The sequence below is a fragment of the Hydractinia symbiolongicarpus genome, chromosome 11 (genome assembly GCF_029227915.1).
Source record: "Hydractinia symbiolongicarpus strain clone_291-10 chromosome 11, HSymV2.1, whole genome shotgun sequence".
Taxonomy (NCBI): domain Eukaryota; kingdom Metazoa; phylum Cnidaria; class Hydrozoa; order Anthoathecata; family Hydractiniidae; genus Hydractinia; species Hydractinia symbiolongicarpus.
In genome coordinates, this window is record NC_079885.1 from 9,302,015 (window position 1) to 9,317,856 (window position 15,842).

Consider the following 15,842-nt stretch of genomic DNA (forward strand, 5'->3'; position numbering starts at 1 on the left):
TCGTGCAGAATCTTTTATTACAACAAACATCCTACAAAAGCCTAACATTAACAAGGAAACAATGGAAAGAAGAATTTTATTGTAACGAGAGGAGAAAATAGATTGTTTGATTTTCTGTCTTTCAAAGTCAATAAAACGTACGAATTATTTCAACTCGATCAATATTATCCAACTCATTTAACAAATAAATGTTTCGCTGCAAGATTAATGTTGCACTACGACTTTTAGCTAAGTCTGAAAACATTCTTCCTACTGCTAACTAACGAAACAATGCAAGAGCTCATTTAAAACGTCCTGAAGCCAACCCATTGCACATTGATCTATTACTACAAGGACTGTAAATTATATAAATTTTGATCTGGACGAAGACAAGGTTTTAAAACAAGCTCTTCATAATTGGGTAGCTGGGGCATCGACTTCTGATGTAGACGAATGGCGAACGCTTGTAGGTAGTTACATCTATGGTAATACTGATGTTGATCTTCGTAAGTCAATCGATAAATTTTCCAAACTGCTAAATACGAAAAAAATTGATGTCTTTGACAGCTAGATGATTTTTAGGAAATAGAGCTTTGACCTACTAAATCCATATGGTCTTTTTATTGGCTACTATCCTGACGCTTTGAAACGGTTTTGGATCATTAAACCTTCTTATTTTGAACAGACAAAGCTGTCATTTGCAAATAGTGAAATTACGGTTACATTGGAAGGGAATAACTCTCGGCTGCATTTGTGGGTGCAGATTTTGATAAAATGAAATACGTTGCAGAGAAAGTAAAAGATTGGATGTAGCTAACAAATATGTGTTTTGTCCGTAATTACAAAAATTTATCCTAATCTGCATATGCAGTCTACATCCATGGTTTACGGCATAGGTTTAATTACATCATGAGAACAATTGGCAATATATCAGATCTGTTTAACCCCGCGAAGACGTTATCTGACAACTATTATTGACGGCTTTGTTTAATGACTGCGTATGCAATGAATTTGAACGTAAGTTGTTTTCATTTCCTGTGAATTGGAAAAGATTGGGATGTTTATTCCTGCAGAACGCTGCTCAATTGAGTATGAAAATTCTCGTTTATTTACTGCTAACATAATAATAAATAAAGTTGGTGCCTTGAAAGATGTAACGATACAACCGCAGAGAAAAAAAATTGGTATGCTCAATACCATCAAAGAAGAACAAAAGTAAACGCTACTTAAAAAGACTAGATGAAATACAAGAAAAGCTAAAATGTGATGCCATTTGACTCAGCCCAGCAAACACACAACGTTGCAGGTGTTTAAGGGTGTTTAACCTCACGGCCAAAACCTAAAATCCATGTTGTCAGCAGTTTATAGATCAAATGAGCAGGAAAAGAAGAGGTCGAATAACAGAAGGATCTTATATGTTGACCCGTATATCCATGGTTCACCAAGGGTGGTTTACACCTAGTATTTACTTGCGTAAATAGAAGGCTTTCTGATAAGTGTGTTAGTAAATCCATGAACTGGATACGAACGAAGCTTAATGGATAGAAAAAGCAACACAAAATTTTGGTTGGAGTTTAATATATCCTAGTCCCCAAGGTTTATTGCCTATGTCAAAGCCGCTAACGCTTGATTGACGGCAAAAGGCAAAAGCCCCAGGGGACGGTTAAACATTGCTTTATTTTTAAAATTTATTTGTTCATAAAATAGGCGTTTCTTCTTTGTTGCTGTTGTGTTCGTGATTAATGGATGAAAAGAATGGATGTAAAGATACAACCACAAACCATCTTTAGTCGTAGAAAGTATTACATTGTTCATATTTTTTGCAAAATTTTAGGCTCAGGTTGTTCTTAATTATAAAAAAAAGATATGAGCCTAAGCTGTTCTTATTTTGTTGTTATTTTTAAGCAAAATCCGAGTCTCTCGTTTTTATAAAATTTTTCTTGTAAAAAAGCTTGCATATTGTTAAACCACGCTCATTAAAAAATGACAGTGTATTTCAGCCTTTAAAATGTTAAATATTTGGTAACATGAAACCAGCCGCAATGTGACATTAAAAGTACAATAAAATATAATAAGAGGAACAAGAGATGTATCGAATGCATAGGCTGAAAACACACTATAATAATTCTTTTTAGATGTTTTAAATATTTAAAAAAACCTTTATTTCTTCTGTCATCCAGGATGACGATATGTCCGTATCACATCCCAGATGCAAGAAAAAATAAAAGACACCCTGGGGACGAGGTTGTGGAAAACGTTAATAGCCACACAAAATATTTATGGAAACTAGGTTGGTTTGTAATTTGAATAATTTTGAGCATTTACAAAAAAAATTCTATAGCAAAGTTATTAATTTTGAGGCTTCATATCGCGAAAAAAAACTTAAAACCTAAAAAAATATATAAATACAAATTGAAATAAAACTGTCACATATTAAATCAACAGACTTTTATCTTTCCAGGGTCCCAAAGCTTATTATCACCTAAGCACTGGGAAGTAGTACTGGGAACGAGATTGTAAATCCGTAAATGTAAAATCTATTAATTATTTTAAAGTTTTTAAACAATAAAAGTTCTGGTACCTCTTGTATCATCTTAATAAAATATATAAACAATAAATAGACAAAGAAATTATTTTATGTCTTGCCTGGGCCTGCCTGAAGTTGCTAGAATAGTGCTCCATCACATTGTTTTATCGGTTATCCTTCTTAAATAAAAACAATAATATTTGTGGCGGAGAGCTAATTATAACATTAAAAAACATAAACATAGTTCAATCGGAAGCTTAAACGAATAAGAAATTTTTTCGTTGTCAATCAGAAATCTCGGCATCGATGTTTTTACCAAAACATAAACAAACTGAAGAAATTACCTGCAAGACTTTAGAAATCAAGCAGACATTCTCACGGTCGCCATTATTAAAACTTATAATTTATTAATTTGCATAATTAAGAAAACAATTGTTATGACCACGTGCACATATTTGTGTTTGAAATTCAGGTCTGACCATGTGCCTACATGTCCAACATTGATAATAAAGACGTTGGACTTATGGCTTGCAAGGATTCTAAAAAAAGGTACGTTTAAATTTTAAAAATCTTAAACTTTAAAAACTTTAGGCTACACCATTATTACTGCTCAAGATTTTTTTCTGTTGGTGTTTGTATGTCTTAGCAGTTTTAGAAATATCTAGCTTTAGAAATAAATATATATCTAATTTGTGCACTGGGAAGGCTTAAAAATACACTTTCAATTTTTTAGCCTAAAAATTTACGTAAACAAGTCTTGGGCTAATTTATGCAGACACAACTATTTTAAAAGAATCAAGACTAAATTTTTAAAATTTTAAGAATATTTTATGAATAATGCGAAGACACGATCATCAGACACCATCTTTTGTGTGTGAAAAATTCACATATTCTCCATAGAAGTAACAATCTTCTTTCTTCTGTTGGAAAAAGTCTTTCTCGTTTTAGTCAACCATGTTTTAAATGTTATCGCATTTCTTAACAATTTTAAAATAACATATTAGTCAATTTTTTTACAAACATTTAAGAATATCAGTTTGTAGAATTATTTAGGGCTAAAAGTGCAATTTCCTAAGAATCATGACGCTCGAAACAAAAAAAATACGATTCTTACAGAAAAATTTGTGAAACATAGAAAGTTACTTTGCAAGGTATTAAATCTTGGGGGTATATTTAACCTAGCTAGGTAAAATGGTACAAAAAACCAATTTACAAAAATAATAGGGGTTTTTATAACTGATAGTTTCTTCCTAAATCCTACAAAAGCCGCTCTCAAGGGATTTAAAAACTTCTAGGGATATGTCAGATTATATGTACCCATTAAAGTGTGCAGAAAACGATAAGAAAGAACAAATATTTACGATTGGGATTGGTTAAAGTTGCAGAGAAGAATAACAACATAAATAAAAAAGTAGTAGAAACAAAGAATTAATGCAATAGATCAAAAAGCATCAAATGAAACTCAAACAAGGAATAAGTAATAGACATATTGCAGTTAGTTTAAAAAAGTTCTAACTCTTGGAGATATAACACACATTAGCTATTAAAATACAGTCTTTTTTTTTATATATTAGATATGTCTACTTTCTAAAAAAAACATCTTTTTTTTCTCCCATGTCATGGTTGACTATAGAGGAATTAAATACATTTTACACTTGATGGACAAAACAAAACAAAATTAAAATCTGAAAATTCTTGACACAGTATTGAACTGGAATGTTTTGAAGTTAAAATATCCTTTTTAAATTATCCTTTCTTCTTTTCAGCAGAGGTGTTTACTGAAACTAAAGCATGCGAATTTTCAATATGTTTTGAGCTAAACTTTTGCTACATTTTCTATAAAAGATAAATGCAATCTTTAAAGACTCAGTTTGTTTTCCTTTAAAATTTTGATGATGCTTATTTCTTTTTCGCCCACTACGAAGCATTAACGTTGCATTTTTTTCTAAAAAAAATATTGCAAGAAGGTTTTACCAATGACGCAAGGACTAACTTTTTATATCATGTTATATGTTTTCTAGCTTTTGCCATAACTTTTGTTTCTTTTTCGGTAAATTTTTAATTCAACTTTACAAAAAGGCTATTATGGTATGTTTCAAAACTTTGATTTTTAGTTTGAAAAGATCCTCAGATTTACGTATTAAGTTAAATTTTGTTGGTATGGTTTGGTTACATATATAGGATAGCTAATTCAGTCGTAGCTACTTGCCTAAAACAGTATTCCTTCGTTTGAGTAAAGTTTATTGATACAAACCATTTTTTTAAGTAAAATTTTGCAGTTTCCAGCATTTTTAAAAGTTTGGTTGGTCTTAACCTTCTTATATATGAGTTACGTGTATACATCCAGCAGGTAAGAAGAAGAATCGTTGTATATTGGATTGATTTTCATTTATATATACAATCAAGTAGCTATAATGGTCAGCCATTATGAATAAACGCAACTAAAACGTTTGTGTTTCGAAACTTTTGACAACAACATTGACTCGATTGCTGTCGAACGGTCGTTACAACGGTTTCAAACATTTGGCGGGAAAAATTTAAAAACTCAGCATTGTTTGTTTACTAACAACTTTGCGTTAGGCTGTATACCGTTACATACCGTTCTATTTTGTACACATTGACGTTATTATGTTTTACGTTGATCTATAATAATGTTATATTTAAAGTGTTGTCATAATCATTCCCCTACCTGGGGGATGATTAAAATGGTGACAAATGACTCACCTTGGCGGTCATTCCCTTTAATATTTATTTAGTTATTTTTTTCACGGGATGATTCATTATAAATAATATGGTTTGGGCCATATTATGATAAATCTTTGTAAAACGATCAATTTTTTATGAAATGTTTTTTTTACAATTTTAAAGTAGTAGGTACTTTATTCCTTTTCGTCTGTCCCCACCTAACCACCCTCGAAGTTTAAAAATAATTTTATAAGCGCCCACATCTAATAAGTGACCAGGGCGGTTGAAAGTAAGCGCTGGGGCAGTATGTACAGGTATTTAAATGTGCGTAATTTTGATATCGATATGTATCACCTTCAAGCTTTTTCATGTCTTGCAAAAAGGTTTTCACGTTTGTTGTGTTGCCCCTCCCTGACACTTACAGCAGGCACTACAAGACAATTTTTAAATTTTAGACTGGAATAAAACAGTAAATTTATTATATTTATGATTTTTTTTTCTGGTTAAAAATGCTGTAGCTAAATAAATATAAAAGCATAAAACGAGCATTATTTACAAAATAGTATTATAACTACCCCATCTTTTTTTGCACGCTCATTTCTAAAATCAGAATTTAGGAATTTTATTTATGTATTAAAAGTTTTTAGCACATCTATATTCTATATTCCAGATGTTATTTTTTTTAACAGTCACGTACCTACAACATATACTACCCCCTCCCCCCCGTCACGCAAAGCAGCAGTATTCTGCTGTGGACAAGTTTGGCCGCCAACCTCGTTCCCAGTACAACTAACTTAAAGGGGAAGATGTTCGTATAGCCGTCCCGATTTGAGTAAAAAGTAATCATCTCTGGGTACGAGATTGGTTCGTTGGCATCATTGAAGTGGACAATAAAAGACATTAAGTTAACGGCTACATGGTAGAAACAACATACCTTTTATGCAATAATCGTGTATGCAGTTGATACTACCTCAAGGTAATATCTGTGAACCTATAAGTAATGATCCACTACAGAAGCATTCACAGGAAAAACATTCATAGTTTAAAGGAATGTTTGATTCGCGAGAATTATTACTTACGTATGTGAAATTAATTTTCTCTATTTTTAAGAAAGTTAATTAGTCGACAGCAAGACAGAAATACCAATTTTAACGTTGGCAACGACGAATTTGTTTTGAAATTTTTTTAAATGCTACTCAAATTCAAAGTTTTATGTGTTAGAACTTCGCCCCTAAAGGGCAAAACCTCCAGAGTTAGGTTAAAGATTTGACGTTACACATCTGCACATCCCCAGGGTTTCTTTTCCTTTTGCTTTTATTACGAAATTATGAAAAAGGCAAATCACCCTAGAACGTAGTTGGTTTGCACAGATAAAGTATATTTTTTCAGAAAAATATTTTTTTATCATTTTCATGTAAAGTAGTTTTATATAATTTCTGATCGTTGAATGTGATTCTCACGAAGCTTTGACATCTAAATCCTCTCAATTATATGCTGACAGCAGCTGTTGTTGACATAGAAACATTTGAAATATGATCTTGCCACAGGCTGATGCAATAGGGGATTTCCCTATCACTGGGAAAAATTATACCATTTTGTACGGAAAAAGCCATTATTGTTTCATTAACGTATGGTCTTTGGTGCAAGATTGAAATTTAAAGAGGATTATTTTATCGTGGAGTTTTAAGGCTTCCATTTTGGTAAGTGATTGATGTGTCACGATATAAAATGCGAAGGCTTGGTGATTGTGTGAAGAGAATAAGCAAACATGGCGAGAAAAAATTGCTAAAAAAATTATGCTAAAAAAAGTTTGAAAATTGTAGAAGAAGAAGGTAAAAATAAAATTAGTGCATGGTCTGAACTTTGAAGTTTAATCAAGACGTGCGCGTTTGCTGTCTGCATCACTAATCCTGTTTCTTTAGGTAGAGAAGAAGGAGAATATAAAAGGCCTTATCCCTACAACAAAGACGGAGAGTTGACTTACAAAGCCTCTATAGCATTCAAAATTTGCTATAAGAAACTTTAGATTTTTTTATGTTTTAGTGACGTTCAAGCTAGGTGGAAAGCATCTTGCGGACTCGAAAATTTTTGCTTTGTACTTATCAAAAGTGATGAAATATTGCAGTCTTCACCATGTGGTTACTACTACAAACTCAAGCGCGTACATTCTGGGAGAAAAACGTCTTTTAATTATTTTGACGCCATACATAGTTGTATTAAAACTTTTTCATGCTCACAATTTCAAAACAGGTCAGTAAGGGTTTTTCTTTTCTGAACATATGTTAAACAATGACTATGATATATACACAGCATGGAAGCGAAGCTGATCTATATAAACAAAGAAATTGATGAAAGCCTAAAATATGCTTCAACACATTTGATCTTTGCACGAAAAACTCTGTTAAAAAAGCGAAGTAAAAAGTTTTTTTTTCTTTCCAAGCTATTTTTATTTTTGTCAACGCTGCAGAATTTTGTTTTTGTTTTGTTAGAGCGGTTTTGAATTAATTTACATCTTTTAGAGTTCTCAAAATAAACAGGCACACAAAGAAACCAGTGAAATGCACTGTATCAGTAAGGCTGATAACAAAATCCACTTTAAGCAGAAGGCTAGAACTTAAATTTTCCTGAGCAATAATAATCTTATTCAGTTCCCACCCTTTTTGAACTTGTTGCAATCATTCAATGACTTTTAATTTTTCGCTATTTACCTACAGTTATTATTATGCAAATGTGGAATTTCACATATCGCATCTATTTTTTTTCAGAAAAAAAAAAAAAAAGAAAAAAAAAAAAACGCGGGGAAAACTGCTGTAAAATAAATTATCTGCATTCTTTATGAACTAGGAATTTCATTAAGTGGATATTTTATTCACATTCTCATTGCAAACGATTGATTTGTTGATCACATCACTATTGTTTACAATATTAGCTGTAATAAAAAGATAATTTCGTTGTCTGGACGCGTCTAAAGATTTCTTTTATCTGTATTCTGTCACTAAAACGATGGGATTATAAAGTTTATTCGATAGAATTTTATTTGTTGACATTTGACATCAATGTTGCACACGTGGCATTTATGACTCACGTCATAGCTATGAACTTGATAATGACAATGCAAAATAATTAGCTTGGATAAAAAAAAACATTCCAGCTTTGCTCAGCGATATTCTGCAGGCTCATCAACAAACAAATTGACAGATTTATTGTGGAGACGTGTGTTGATTTGTAGTTTAGCAAGCATTATATTGATAAAGACCAGCGAAGAAGTAAGATTGCTATCATTTTGATAATCTGTTGGTAATGCCACATTTAAAATGTTTTCTACAGCGGTCAAAAATTGTAATTAAAAAAATTAGAAAGATAAAGCGGTGAGATACACGTATTTTTTTTACGAAACATATTTTTTTAAGTTCAGTCTGGGTTTTTTTTAAAAAAAATATTTACAGAGCCTGCCCCTCATTATCTATCAATGTTTCGAAAATTAGTACTTGTTTTTTAGCCTCGTGTTTCTTAATTTTTTTTCTAATATAAAACGGGAAGTGTTTTGCTATGCTTTGTAATGTTTACGGCCCAAGATAATTCATGCCCCGATTCGTAATGTTTATCTATATTTTTTGTCCGAAATTTCAATCCTTTGTCCACATTCCTACTCGAAAAGTATTTTTTGCGGATTGTGTCTATTCCGTCTCTTGCTGTTATTTCACTGTAATTCAATAGCGAACTTTTTTGTATAAACTTGATTCAAATATACATTAAACTCAACAACGTAAAAAAATGTTATGTTATAAAAAGTGAAAAAAACTTCTCTTTGATGCACCTCGAAGAAAAGTTTTTTTTTTAAATTAAATAGACCTTTCCCGAAATTCCTAATTATGCCAAACTCAATTAAAAATGTCGATACTAAAAATGATTCTTATCCCTAAGTTTCTTTATCAAAAGGTAGAATAAATTACCTAATTTCGTAAATATTTCTATTCGTTAAGTGCCTTAATTGCGAGCTGAGAGTTACGGTCAAACCCTTCATATGGCCGAGCTTCCTAAGTTTTGTTGTAATTGATCTCTGCTTGAAACAGAAGCTTATTAGTACAAGTAGAAAATTAAGAAGATTTTGACCGTAACATTAATACCACCAAAACAGCATTTTTACATGTCGGATTAAGTTAAAAATTTATACACACACCAATTTAATGATACTGAATATGATCTTACAGTCAAAACATATGATCCTAAAGTCAAAACATCAAAATTCTTAAATTTTAAAAACATGTTATTCGGGAACCACGTATTAATTCGATGATGCAGCTGTGGTAGGAAAATTAACCAAAATTATTTTTAAGTAACACAGAATCCATATTTTGATTATTATTTTCAGCATAACTATTTTCTTAACTTTGCTATATTTCAAAAACAAGCAGTTTAGTATGTGGACCAATGGTGGTCTGAGAGGAAAAACAATATTTTAGTGACATCATTAGGCATCATTCAAATCCAAAGTTACAGAGCTTTTTTAGAGAGCTTAGAGAGCCTGGTACGAGTAAACTAGCGCCATTTTAAGAAATATTTTATTGCTTTTTCATTTTATTTCTGAGATCCTTATATGTGGGCAAAGTTTAAATTCATGTCCTTTTACAGGACAATAGAAAATATCGACAACTTTTGTGGAGTCAACAAGACATCATAATTTATTCAGAGTAGTTAAACAATTCAGTCCAGTGTCATTTAGCAAATGTTGGTTTATGTGTTACGTCAAGGTTACATTTGTTTATTGACGGTTAACGAAGCTTTATCGCGGGTTTCTTTGATGCAAAAAAAAGGGGAAGTAAATCTGTAAAACTATTTTATTTTCATGGAATTCATATTTTTTTTTGAGCATGAGTTTTATGTCTCAAACAAAAATGTATTGCATTATTTTATTTTATTTTATAGGCTGGCAACAGGACATACATTTGTTAATACAATCACGATGGCTGTAATATTTCTGGTGAGTTTTTTAAAAGATATTAATTAGAGAGGAAAAATATTATCAACTGCCACAGCTCAGCTACGAAAAAGGTTATGAATTGCTTTAGAACTCAAGTTTGTTTATTTCACTCATACTTCAACAATATCTATTTTCTCTTGTAGACTTTCGTGATGACAGAAGCTGTGGAATTATGCCCAGTAAGTATTTTTTCAGTACATCGGACGACTATTTCACACTTATTGTCCACCTTACCCTCTCTATAAAAACACTTAATCTGAAGATTTTCAATTTTTAATATACCGGGTTTTCGACTAAGGTATGGAAATTCCAGACAATTTTTAATAAGATTTCTAGATTTTACATTTTAACTTTATGTCCAATGTGAACACATATTTGTTTCTCGTACTTTATATGAAGTACTCACAATATCGGACGGAGCAAAAGGACCAAATTTTAAAGATCGTAATTACAAGAAATTAGGAAAACCCTTCACACGCACTCTAAGCTTGTCTCAAAATTCACTTACTAATATATACAGTGGATTTAAGATGCAAAAGTTTATTTGATACTTGAGGCCGTCAGTATGCCTGTTTTCCTAAATTCTTAGATTCTCCGCTAACCGCAGCTCGCACTTTTTGTATTGCTGGAGTTCTATCTGGTCTTTTCTATCAATAGAAAAACACCGTTTTTCACAGGCAAGACTTTGCTGGAATCCTTGAAATTTTAAATGATTCTTAAGCAACACTATAGGCTTTCAAAAATCTTTTTTTTTTGATATAGAAAAATTTACATATTCCTAAAAAAAACCCCTCTATTTTTTAAGTCAATGCTTTCGACATAACAAAGAAAGTGAACATTTAAAATTGACGTTAAGACTCTAATTACACCCTGCCTTTTACACACTTTTGTGTATATATACACGTGCGACGACCACGCCATTTGAGTTTTGAGAAATATAATCTTTTGTGAGCATCTCTTTGGGAATTTATCTCTGTGCGAGTTGGAAAAGATATGATAGTCGGTCAATATTCAGTTGAGTTTTTTTCTAAATAAGTAGCTTCGTAAAATGAAAAGGGCTCCACTGAAAACATGCATTACCTATAAGTGTGTATATACCTTAAAGTGATCTAACGCATTTTAATTTTGTAGGCTGAACAGTATTTCGACAGTTTAAAAAACAAGTGTGAACCCTGCACAATGTGCGGAAGAGAGCAAATAGAAACGCGAGCATGCTCCGTTCAGTCAGATCGAGTATGCGAGTGTCCACCGGAGCACTACTATCACTTGGGCAGGTTGTTTTGCGACACGTGTACCGTCTGTGACGCAGATTATCGGATAGTGCGTCCATGTGGAAAGAACACTAATACTATATGTCAGAAGTGTCCACAGGTAATTTTTTTAACACGCCTGTGCTTTTTCTTTTCCAAAAATAATTTATTTAGTAATATACACTAGGGCATCTAGCATTTCATTATTTCAACGAAATCCAAGATTTACTATATTTTTCACAACTGGGTCTGTGGGTTGTTAGGTAGTGCAGGATAAACTATGGATAGGGACCACTAAATAAACCTGGATACTTCTCCTCGCGTTGCAGGGCACACTGGGGTGGGGAACATAATTAATAATTGGCTTTATGTTGATTTCCTGAAAAGTCTTTCTTCGCTTTTTAATAATGGGACGGCTATTTTTCTTCAACATCGTCCCGATAATAAAAATTTGATAGCAGAGCCCTGGAGACGAGGTTGTGGTAGTCTTTGAATTACCCCTATTCTATATGGAGTAGAAAGTGTGGGTACACAAATATCACATTAAAGTTTGTTGGTCGTTAAAAATTTTCGTAACTTTCCATGACTTAAAGGATTACATTTTTTATTATCTACTTGAATAATCCAGGACAAATAAAACTAATATTATTTTCGCTGTGTTGAACACATATAATTGATTTGAAGTTATGTCATTTTTTGAGTATGCATTGGTGATTATGAGGTACAAAAAGGGCATCTTTTTTCAGGGACTTACCACTTATGGAAACAACTCCAGAGAGTGCATCCAAACGACTACAAGCTCACATCAAAGCGGTAAATCATTTACTTATATTTCTTGTTGTCTCACTTATCTTAGTAAAATCAGCAATTCGTCTAAGAAAAGGTTCTGTAAACAAAGTTGTAATATCAAGGTGTCCGATTACTGACATCTTTGCCTAAAACTTCTCATATTTCCCTCATTTTTCCCCATTTTAGAACAAAATATCACACTTATTTGGAACCTTAGGTTACCTAGAAAATGTCAATTTAATTATACAGATAGATAAAAAAGAGTGTAACAATTTCTTTAAAAACAGATGTGAAATTGAATCCTTAAATAGATCTAATTGATCATTTAAACTTAAAATTCCTGACATTTTTCTCACATATCAAAAAATTTTGGACAATATTTTTAATTTCCCTGACAAAATGGACAATGAGTATCGATCAAACTGCGTGAAAGTTAACGAATTAGAAAATTTTAAATTTTGTACACCCATCACCCACCCATAATGGGAGTTAGTCTAAAAAAAAAATAGGAAATGTTTAATTATAGGTCAACTTAAAACCCACTGTACCAGTTTTTTAGCTTTTTTTAGCATGCGTAAAGTGATTGATGCGCGCACAAATTTCTTTAGCAAAATACAAAAAAACAACATATATCGATAAAGCGCCAATCCTTCAAATAAACCCCTTCCTAATTAAAATTTAATTAACTGTGTTTTTATTTTTTTCGTAGGATCCGAAAGTGTGGGATTTCGTCAACAATGGTTGTCATGGCTACTACTCTTTTGTTTGAGTCACTTATTTTTTTTGTAAATAATTTGCTTTCTTGTTGAAAATATTTTTTAAGAAAGCTCTCTTTTTTGTTAATTTTTTGTAATTTCTTACTTTCATAGACTATTTAGATTTTTATAAATTTGAAAAAAAGAAAATAATGGATACCACGATTTTGTTTTAATTCAACGGTGTAATAACACGTTTGTGAATATATTGTCAATTTTGACGTATCTTTCACTTCGAAACAGGAATATAACCCAGTATTGAGTAGAACAATTATTTTCACTGCATTTATAGTGTATTAGATTAGGTGCGCAAGTTTATACCAAAAAAATACCGAGGTAGTAAGTCCGTCATCTTGATACGTGAAGCGGAAATGAGTCCATTACGTTGCAATCGACAAAATGGTCAAATGGTCAAGAAAGAAACATAGTTTTTTGAACGAATAACCAAGGGGCGAATATATTGTTTCTAAAGTTTTTAAAATAAGCAGTTTTAAGTTTAACTTTCATAGTAGTGGATGGTAAGTTCTTTGTGTTTTTCACACTGAAAATTAGAACACATTTTCTTTATATACAGCTAAGCAGCTTTTAGGACCGACGAGGGACAAGCAATGTAATGACTTACGTGCCATGCCCATTATCCGGTTAGGTTAAGCTTTCGCTACTAAATATCGACTTGAATAATCTTGAAATAATTCTGCAACATGAATTAGTCTCTACGCTACCTTTATTGGGCATGTGCACTACCTTTCTGCTACGTCGCATTCATTGCGTCTGTTTTGAAGATCAATTTAGAACCTTGGTTGTTTAATTAGAAAAAAATACGCATTATCAAATCGTTCAATACGGACAGCATGTCTTCTCCAAGGCTCTCTCCTACGACTATGATATGCAGATCGAGCAGTCTTGTAGCTAATATACCTGTTACCTTAACGATACCATCATTTTTTTAATCCGACCAACCTCTTTTACTGAGCACCATTTGGACAATTCTTATTTATTGTCTAATTTTTAATTCAATATCAATGAGGAAGGCAGTTATATATCTAGGCACTTGATATTAACGAATTACAAAACATCTCCCATACTTGCCGGTGGACTTGGGGTGTTGTTGCTGTTACCGGTTGCTGTCAAGAATGTTTGGAATTTATCGTTACCTTTTCTGACTCGGAATATACAGGTATTAACAAAAATGAAAGTGACGAGGAGAACATAGAAGATGAAATTGTGATTGAGGTCAAATTAGATGAAAAAAACACGATTGAACGAGAGCAAATGAGCGTAGCAGAGGTAAAAGAGATACCTGCAAAAATTTAGCCCCTTTTGTAATTTTAAGTAAACAAGTAAAAAAACAACAACAAAAACAAGAACAACAATGAACAAATACAAACAAACAGGACTGTTGTAATTCCATGGAGAATTGCTGAAACATTTTTTAAATTTAATTTTTTTTATTGTAAGCAAAATTGTTCTTTGGTCCTTTTACACTTTCTCTGTACAATTTTCATTACTATGTTCCGTCATTGCCACAAGCGTTCCTGTTGTACTTCGAGTTAAAACTTGTTGACATCAAGAATATGTCAAATCTACCCTCCTAGGTTAAATTCACCACTTCTGTCACGGAAGGTTTTTCTTCACGTTTAGGCAGCGCCATAAACTTTAGTTTGTTCTGTAAAGGTTCGTGAAAGTGGACGATGGTTTTGTCAACAGCTTCGCGTAGGTTATCTCCCACGAACATATACTTTATGTGATAACTGAATTTTTTTTGCACCGTCAAGGAAAAATACACAGCTATGTGTGAATCCATTAGCATAATACAGAACCACGTGTAATTTTTAAAACAAAGTACTTTATTTATTTATTTATTCCTAAAGTCAAAGCGAAACTCTTCTCATATTAAAATTCACGCACAATTGTAATTAATAAATATGGTATCAAAACTTATTTCTATGGTGTAAACACCAACCTAATTTTCTTTATCCCAAAAAGTAAGGAAAAAAAGAGAATTATAAACATGCAAAGAAAAGATACAGAAAATCACTGATGACATCTACAAACACAAGACTTGTTGTGTTCTTGCAAACCTGTTCCAACATGTAGTAAAATTCTGCTGACACCTAAAACAAGCAGACTATACTATATGCTATTATATCATACTATAATGGTGATTATACTATAACATATCATATGATACATCATACTACAGCTCGTATATCGTACATCTTCAAGGGATAAAAACTAAACAACTACTCAAATTAGTACGCTATGCATGTATACTGCGTACGATGGAAACCTTTATTTATTTGCGACTTCTATGACGCCTCGGTTTCGAACCGAGGTTTGTTAAACAGGATTATGCAGTAGCAAGTACCTGAAGTTTTGACAGCGACGATTGCACAGGAGCTTACTTCGAGGATTTTAATACGTAAGAATGTATAAAGAATGTTGTACACAAAAAATAGTTCAACATACCTCAAAAAGACAACGTGTTCGCTCTTGCTGGAACCTTTGGAGGAACGGTCCAAATAAACAGAATACATACAGAAGTTGCGCTTCATTCATTACCAGTGGTTTAAGCAGTACTTTCAAGAATCTAAAAAAATATCGTGCTGAAACTCAATTTTAAATGAACTTGGCTGACATTACTAATTTAAACACTTAAACAGAGTGGTAGAAAGTTAAAAAAAAATCTATATTTTCTCGTTTATACAAGAGTATAACTATGAAAAACAAATATTTTCTCATTGCTTTAAGATGGGCTCGAGAAAAACAACAAAGTCTTCCATTCGCAAAAAATTTAACGCACGTTTATAGCAACTCCATTTTGCATTTGCTGCCGAGAAAAATTTTTTGATTTCAACCTGAAGACAATTTTAGCT

The 15,842-nt window shown here is 32.2% G+C and overlaps 2 protein-coding genes across 5 annotated transcripts in view; one reads left to right on the plus strand and one right to left on the minus strand.

The window, feature by feature from the left end:
- The first annotated feature begins 2,785 nt into the window (after nt 1-2,785).
- LOC130614272 (tumor necrosis factor receptor superfamily member 26-like) lies at nt 2,786-13,123 on the plus strand. 4 transcript variants are annotated; one of them, XM_057435691.1, is made up of 6 exons: nt 2,786-3,055; nt 10,118-10,172; nt 10,316-10,351; nt 11,304-11,543; nt 12,169-12,235; nt 12,921-13,123. In XM_057435691.1, exons 1-6 carry the CDS (start codon nt 2,997-2,999, stop codon nt 12,998-13,000), a joined length of 537 nt encoding a protein of 178 aa, XP_057291674.1. In that variant the 5' UTR covers nt 2,786-2,996; the 3' UTR covers nt 13,001-13,123. The 4 variants fall into 4 exon arrangements, with proteins under 4 accessions (XP_057291674.1, XP_057291675.1, XP_057291673.1 ...); XM_057435692.1 differs by lacking the exon at nt 2,786-3,055 and adding an exon at nt 6,791-6,891; XM_057435690.1 differs by lacking the exon at nt 2,786-3,055 and adding an exon at nt 7,490-8,559.
- A 1,224-nt stretch (nt 13,124-14,347) lies between these two features.
- Nucleotides 14,348-15,842, minus strand: part of LOC130614266 (mediator of RNA polymerase II transcription subunit 23-like) — a 29,653-nt gene continuing 28,158 nt past the window's right edge. Inside the window, exons 37-39 of the mRNA XM_057435685.1 lie at nt 15,436-15,556; nt 14,995-15,080; nt 14,348-14,717 (exon numbers count right to left, since the gene is read on the minus strand). Coding sequence (XP_057291668.1) covers nt 14,558-14,717; nt 14,995-15,080; nt 15,436-15,556 — 367 coding nt within the window. The 3' untranslated portion in view covers nt 14,348-14,557. The remainder of the gene's footprint in view (nt 14,718-14,994; nt 15,081-15,435; nt 15,557-15,842) is intronic.